At 34.3% G+C, this 7,801-nt stretch overlaps 1 protein-coding gene across 1 annotated transcript; it reads right to left on the bottom strand.

The window, feature by feature from the left end:
- Positions 1-4,615: 4,615 nt before the first annotated feature.
- On the bottom strand, positions 4,616-7,429 carry LOC143536276 (clavaminate synthase-like protein At3g21360). The gene is made up of 4 exons (XM_077030311.1): positions 7,422-7,429; positions 6,967-7,324; positions 6,341-6,594; positions 4,616-5,324 (listed from the first exon to the last, which is right to left on the bottom strand). The coding sequence occupies exons 1-4, from the start codon at positions 7,427-7,429 to the stop codon at positions 4,961-4,963; spliced, it is 984 nt and encodes a 327-aa protein (XP_076886426.1). The 3' UTR covers positions 4,616-4,960.
- Positions 7,430-7,801: the final 372 nt, after the last annotated feature.

Raw genomic sequence — 7,801 nt, 5'->3', positions numbered from 1 at the left:
AAACCATTAATTTCTCTCTCCAACTAACATAACTAATCAAATTAAAATAATATAAAGATAACACCATTATAATTATAATTCTTAATAATTAAAAAGATAAAAACATGTAATTTATTTTTATAATTTTTTTATTCTTTCCCATCATGTTATTCTATAAAAAGTCACAAATAAAATTTAGACAGAATTACAAATTTTGTCCTTTAAAATAAGATGAATTACGTTTCGTGTCCTTTTTCTAAGTTTCCTTGTAGGCGGTGTAGTTTAAACTTTTTTTTCCTACAAGTTTTGTCCTTTACGCTAACTGGGTTAGAAAAACTCAGTTAAATACCCTCACGTGAGGCGCATGTGAGGGTATTTTGGTCTTTTCAACGAAGTGGTTAAAATATATTTAATATATATTTAATAATTAATATTTATAAAATAAACTCTCTCTCTCTCCAACCTTTTCACACAATCAATCAATCCTTTCAATTCAATTCCAATCAAACCCATCTCCGATTCACAGTTTCCGACCAAACCCATCTCCAGTTAACGTTTTCCAACCAAACCCATCTCAGCCATGGCTTCAAACCCCCCAAAGGATTGATTGATTGTGTGAGTGGTTGGTGGCGGCGGTGAAGAATCAAACCCATCTCCGATTCACTAAAGGATTGATTGATTGTGTGAAGATAATTAGGGTTTTTGTAAAGGGTTTGTTGCTTGCTTAAAATTGGGGAAATCGGAGGTGATGGTTCAGGTGACCATCAGAAATTCCGGCCACCTGAGCAACCTCTGCTGATTCTTCTTCAACCTCCGATTCACTGATCATAGGAGTGGTCGGAGCTGGAGCGGTGGTGGCGGAGCTGTGGTGGTGGCGAATAAGCAGTGACGGAGATGGAGCGGTGGTGGCGGAGCTGTGGTGGTGGCCGGAGTGGTTGGTGGCGGCGGTAAAGATGGATCTGGGTTTGTGGGTTCTCCGGCGAGTTGGATCTGGAAGATGGATCTGGGTTTGTGTCTTCTCCGGCGAGTTTGACCGGAATCTGGGTTTATGGGTTCTCCGGCGAGTTGGATCTGGGTTTGTGGGTTCTAAGCAGTTTGGTGTTGTAGGGTGGTCGGGATAAGTGGTGGTCGGATCTAATGGTGGTCACAGAGATGGTGACACTTGTTGGTGGGGATAAGCGGTGGTGATGTTGGGTGTTGCAGACTTGCAGCCTTGCAGGTGGTGGCGGTGGTGATGGTGGCCGGGAGAGTGGTGATGATGAATCTGAGATGAGATGGAGATGGGTTGGAGAGAGAGAGAGTTTATTTTATAAATATTAATTATTAAATATATATTAAATATATTTTAACCACTTTGTTGAAAAGACCAAAATACCCTCACATGCGCCTCACGTGAGGGTATTTAACTGAGTTTTTCTAACCCAGTTAGCGTAAAGGACAAAACTTGTAGGAAAAAAAAGTTTAAAGTACACCGCCTGCAAGGAAACTTAGAAAAGGACACGAACCGTAATTCGTCTTATTTTAAAGGACAAAATTTGTAATTCTGACTAAAATTTATTCACACACAATAATTTCATTCTATCTAAAATCAATTTCGTCCAACTCCATTTATCAACATCCATCAACGCTTTATATTTTTTTAATATACATCAATACATATTTATTTTCTTAATTGTCATACCTACAAAAACATGTAATCTACACATGAAATTTAACACCAACAATTATATAAACTACACAAAAATAAATATATCCTACATGTGGAGATTAAATATTAACAAAAATATACAACTTATAAAATAAAATATAACTTACACTTGTGTTTTGCATAAAAAACATATAATGCACGTATAACAATATCTAACAAACATATGAATTTCAACCATCACTAAGTATATATAAGCTACATGAAAATGCGTATAACCTACACATGTGTATTTTAAAATTCAACCTTCAAATGTTTTTGTTAATATTAAATACACATGTGTAGGTTATGTGCATTTTTGTGTATGCTATATATAATTGTGATGCTAAAATATAAGTGTAGGTTTATGTTTTTATGTAGGGTGTATAGTTTTATTAATATTTAGTGTACACATGTGTAGGATATATGTATTTTTTGTGTAACTTATATATATTTATTGATGTTGAATTACATGTGTATGTTGCATATTGTTATGTAAGTTATATGTTTTCTTATGCTAAGAACACGTGTAGCTTATATGTTTTATGTGTAGGACTCTATGTTGTATACTTTTTGTTATATTATAATACGAACATATGTAGGATATTTTATTGTGGATTATTCACTAGTTAACAATGTGTTAGTTTATTTGGGTATGCTAATTGAAAAAAATATGTATTGGTCGCTATGAAACAATTACATGTTAATGGGTATTGATATATTGAGTTAAAATAAATTGTTTTGAAGAAAAAGACATTGTAGTATATGAATAAATTTGTAAGCCCCCGTTCCCAGTGCCTCACTTTAACATCGGATTTACTCATAAACACAGTTCTTTAAAAATCAGAGTTTATTAAAACATTCGCGGAATACATAAAACTTCGATCATTCAATTACAAACATTCAAACTTGTCTTGAGATTATAACATAAACCATCGTGTTTAAACTTTATTTCTTTTATCTTCAGATGCCAGCCGTTCAATCCATGTCATGTGCCATCCTCATACTAAATGTTTGAACCTGTTCACCTGCGTGCATACTAAAAGTCAGCTACGCTGAGTGAGTTCTATTTAATCAAGCAACTTACCATACAACCATTACATGCATTATATACGTATCCGAAGACACATGGTCCACAATCTATACTGCTCACCTTACCGCTTAATCACTTACCTGTCACTTACGTCTTAGCCACTTGTTTACGGGAGTACGTAGAGGCTTACCCTCCCACGTTCTCTCATTATGCCACTTTAATAACGGAGGCACGTAGACGCTTGTCCTCCCACGTTCTCTCGTTATGCCACTTTAATAACGGAGGCACGTATAGGCTTACCCTACCACGCACTATCGTCATGCCACTAACACCCTTAGTAGACCCCTTACCACTTCTATCACACTTTAATCTACTTGTCTACAACACACTTCCTATCAGTTTATCACTTACATAATAAGCAAGTTACATCATAACATTCACACACTTATAATCACTTGGAGATCATTTCCTTTGCTGACACGTGCAATATCCGAAGATCGTTCACACATCGTAAAACATTCATTCATAACCTCTACATGAGGACTAATTCATACATCATTTATAGCATACACTTACCACTTAAGGTAAGTGTATTCACAATTCACATCGAGTATGCACACAACCCCGAAAACATAATAGGAAATGAGGCTAGAAACTCACCTGGATCTGGTTTCGTTCTCTGTTAATCGTTAATACTTTCCTTGACTGTGCTCTGCTAACTGTATATTAATTACATGAATCAATACTTTTGCTATCATATTATTCATATTTTAGCCAAAATGGCTAAGTTTAATCTATTCTAATAGCATTGTATTCTAATGACCACATTGTAAGCTAATGATCACATTATAAGCTAATGAACATTGTAAGCTAATGAGCATTGTAAGCTAATGAACATTGTAAGCGAATGCATTGTAAGCGAATACATTGTAAGCGAATGTAACTGATGTATGCGAATTGGCCATTTGTAAGTGAATCATAACAATGTAATCGAATGAACTGAATGATTTGGTCACGAGTTGGTCCTATATCATTATTATCTTCACTCGTTTTAACCTTAACACTTTAGTAAGGCTCGGTATTGACCCATAAATGTTTCCTTAACCGCTTTCGGTCAAAACTTGACCCGAGTAACCATAAAGTTGAACCTTTATGGCTAAAAACGTTTAAGGCTAGATCTAGGGTTTCTTTTATGAACCATACTTATCCATTAGTTCGTTATATCCATTTCAATCATCAAGTTCGCTACTTTATGGTTCGTTTATACCCGATCTACTCTAGGGTTTGGTCTTATGGCTAACCGTTCATAAAAACATAAACTTTAAAGATCAAGAACATACCTTTACTCGTTTTTAGGTTACGGTTTAGCTTGGTTATGAACAATGATCTTGTATCTTGCTTGTAAGGTTAAGATTTATCAAGATTTAGGCTAGGTTTTGATCTTGGATCCTTTTCTTCTTCTTCTCACGACCTTAAGGAAGGGTTTGTGTGTGTATTTTGAGTGTGTAGAGATCAAGATGGATGGAAAATGGAAAGGATTAGGTTTAAGGGTATTTATACTCCCTTAAGCCTATGGACCTACGGCTCATCTTTCTTTTTTGATCCATAATTAATTCCATCTAAAAAGCCTATTATCCTTTCATATTTTATTATTATTATTGTTACTCCACTAACTCAATTATTTCACCCGACGCAAATAATATATTAAATATTATTTTACAAATTTCGGGATGTTACAAAATTGTATTTGTGTAAGATGAAAAATCAAGAGGGATGAGAATAAGATACAAAAATAGATTAATTATTTATATATTTTTTAATTATTTTATTTTGATTATTTTTACGTTAATTAAAAGAGAAATTAATTGTTTTTTTAGTTGTATTAATTGAATAGAGAAGTTATTAATTATTGTATTTAAACCATTTTCATTTATTTTTAAACATTTATGATTTTAAAATAAACTAGTGGACCGTAGTGATTTCTTGCATTTCTCGTACTAAGATGACTTTTCGCCTAAATCATCCCCAATATACCCCGTTTAAACAAGTTGTGTTTGTATCGTTGCATATGCATAGGGTAATATAACAAATAGAACACCGCACGTTCCAGTTTTTTTTTCTTTTTTCCTGCTTAACAAAGATAATGTTTTTATATGTTTAATTATTATTGTCATCCTTGATAAACATTTAAGAGACAGATTATTATTTTTCACGAAGAAAATAAAATGTGATGGATCAAATCAAAAGATCGAATAGACTGATCATCACTTGCAAAGAGATGCAAGTATACGACGAGGTGGTTTTAACAGTGGCCGTCGACCATGAAGGACCGTCAGATTATTGACAAACATAACATCTCCTTTCTTCCAAGGTATTGCAACACATTCTTCTTCAAGGAATCTCATGCAGTCTTCCATGGCATCGTTAGGCACAAGCTCATCATTTCCAAGTTGAATACATGTAACCTTATCAAAGGTTTTATCTTCACCATTTATAAGTTGAATACATGAAGGGCCGGTCAGACTATTGAACCAAGTTTTGACCCGTCTTTCCTCATCAAATCTGATGGCCGGCACTGGACCGGTTTTCATTTTCACTATGTTTCCCATCCATTCCAACTTTGCCGCCCTGTCAGTAAAATACTCTAATGATCAATGTTTGGGTATTATTATGGATTGGGTCATATGTAAAACTTAAGTATCTGGTCAAGAATTGAAAAAAAATGATGCGAAGAGGTTTAAAAGATAAAGATACCAAAATAACATACAGATCACTTGGACTTACCCACTACAAGAAAAACGACGAATCATATTTCCCACTCATCCTCAACTTGACTAGAAAGTTCATCAAATTATTAAGCCAAAACCATTCAACTTTAGCAAACCAGGTGAAGTGTATATATGGACCACTCATCGAATACTTCGTGTTTGTTCAATGATTACTCTAATGATATGTTAAGAGTTACGTTGCATGCATTGTTTTGTATTTTAACATCATCCGATATTCATTATGAACTTAAATAATATCTTCATCTATTCTTGCCATTTAGCTTAAATATTAATGATTTTTTTGTTGTCATTTCGCTTTTGCTATAGTAAATTGCAACTGTATCCCAATCTTATTTAGCACAGCCCAATTCCAAGTAATTGTATTATACATATTTTTTTAAATAGTTATTCTGTTTATTCATTTGAAAACCAAAAACCAACTTGAATTTGTATTCGGTTTTGAAATTCTTCAACTCAGCTTTAGTTTTTTATAATTTCAACCAAAAAACATTTCGAATTGTACAAGCCAAAAATCAAACCAACCCATCTTAAACAAGAAACTTATCAAATGGTAGTTGACATTCTTGTTTCTAATTAAATTGTTCAAACAAATAGAAACATGCAATATTGACTCACGCATAGCTTAGCATATTGATGCATTTGTGCCTATCTAGAAACATTCTGACTTTCTTCTTCGTAATAATATTGATAAAAAAAATTATTTATTAAAATAGTATCAATTATCAAATTACAATTATTTTTATTAATATAAGTAGTGTTGGATAAATATCTATCAATTTTTTCCCTTTTAACTAATTATTGGTTAGGTTTAAAACACACATATATATATTAGTACGTAGAGAAAAAAATTAAAACCTTTGTTGGGCAACTTTTTTGTCATCTGTCATGTATGTGGACTTCCAACCTCTGTTAGCGACAGCCAATGGATCATCCTCATCACCAGCTATTATTGTAGTTTTTGTGCCATGCTCCTCAAGCTTCGCAACGAACTCTGGATGCTTTTCTTTCATCTTTTCATATATGACGTTACTCAAGACTATCGGAGTTTCTCCCCCTTGTCTAGGTTCTTGTTCGCAAAAGAAAATTAACTTTGTAGGGAAATTCGGAATCTGTTTGACAAAACAACCACCGTACGTGTCATATTTAATTTATTAATTACCAAACACTTAGGGGTGGCTCATGGGACAGCGAAAACAAGTTAGGGCTTTAGGCCCACGTTTAATTGAGACCCCCAAGTTTAAAAAAAACATTATACATAGATATATTATAATGAATAAAGTAAAAAAAAAGTAATGTCTTGGTATGGTGGTAAGCTTGATTGGTACTAAAATATAAGTTATTAATTCAAAACTTGTAATAAGCAAAATTTATTTTATTAACAGCTGTTTTGAAAAGGCCCCAAAATCGTGTTTTGATTTAGGCCTCCACATTTGTTAAGCCGGTCATGCAAACATTGAAGTTAATTAAGACGTACAACTTACAAAACTCATCTCGTGGTGGAAAGGAATTCGTTTATCCATGGGGTTCTCATTAGCGGTGTAAACCCGACCAACCACGTTCACCCGAGTGGCTCGGCCGCCCACGTAAGGTGCTTCGGGGTACCCGAAGGCCTCGACAACGGTGTTGAAGTCACAAGGCGAAGAAACCGGGAAGCCTTGGAAGAGAATAACACTGCTTTTCTTCAATACGGACTCCAGCCATGGCTTCTCAGCTTTGATAGCCTCTTCAAAGGCACCGATATTATTGATGGCAGCGGTTGGGGACAACACCGCCGGGAAAAGAACTCCATCCGTCATAGACTTCTGCTCCGGTAGTTCTACCTCACGAAAGAACTGCATGCTTGCGTCGGTAGTTCGCCAGATTATTCATGACTCTCGTTTTGTATTTAAGTATACCACACATGTCATGTAAGTACACTTGTCATGTATGCACATACATCACCATAACACGTATGGGGTTGATTTTTGTTTTAGTATTATAGATTTAAGTTTACTATCATGTACAGTAATTGAGTAAACTTGTAGAAACTTATGCTTAACCCATGTGTGATTGGGGGCTACAAAATACGACGACTTGCGTCATGTGACAGCCGGTCAGTAAAAAGTAAGTTTTTGTTTTATGAGTGTAATGGTGTTGTAGCCCTATATATATAGGGTTCAAATAAAAAACAATTGTTTTGTGAAAAGTGTGAGAAGACTTTAAATTAAAGCAAACCACCTAAATAGGAAACTATACGATTTTTAAAAACTATTAATCTCAACCGCTAGATCTTAGATCTAAGGGTCTAGATCTCTTCTTATATATATATATATATAT

The sequence above is a fragment of the Bidens hawaiensis genome, unplaced genomic scaffold, assembly GCF_021521415.1.
Source record: "Bidens hawaiensis isolate Kalapana, Puna unplaced genomic scaffold, B.hawaiensis_p1.1 tig00010775_1, whole genome shotgun sequence".
In the NCBI taxonomy this organism is placed as follows: Eukaryota; Viridiplantae; Streptophyta; class Magnoliopsida; order Asterales; family Asteraceae; genus Bidens; species Bidens hawaiensis.
This window is presented reverse-complemented; position numbering and strand designations above follow the sequence as displayed.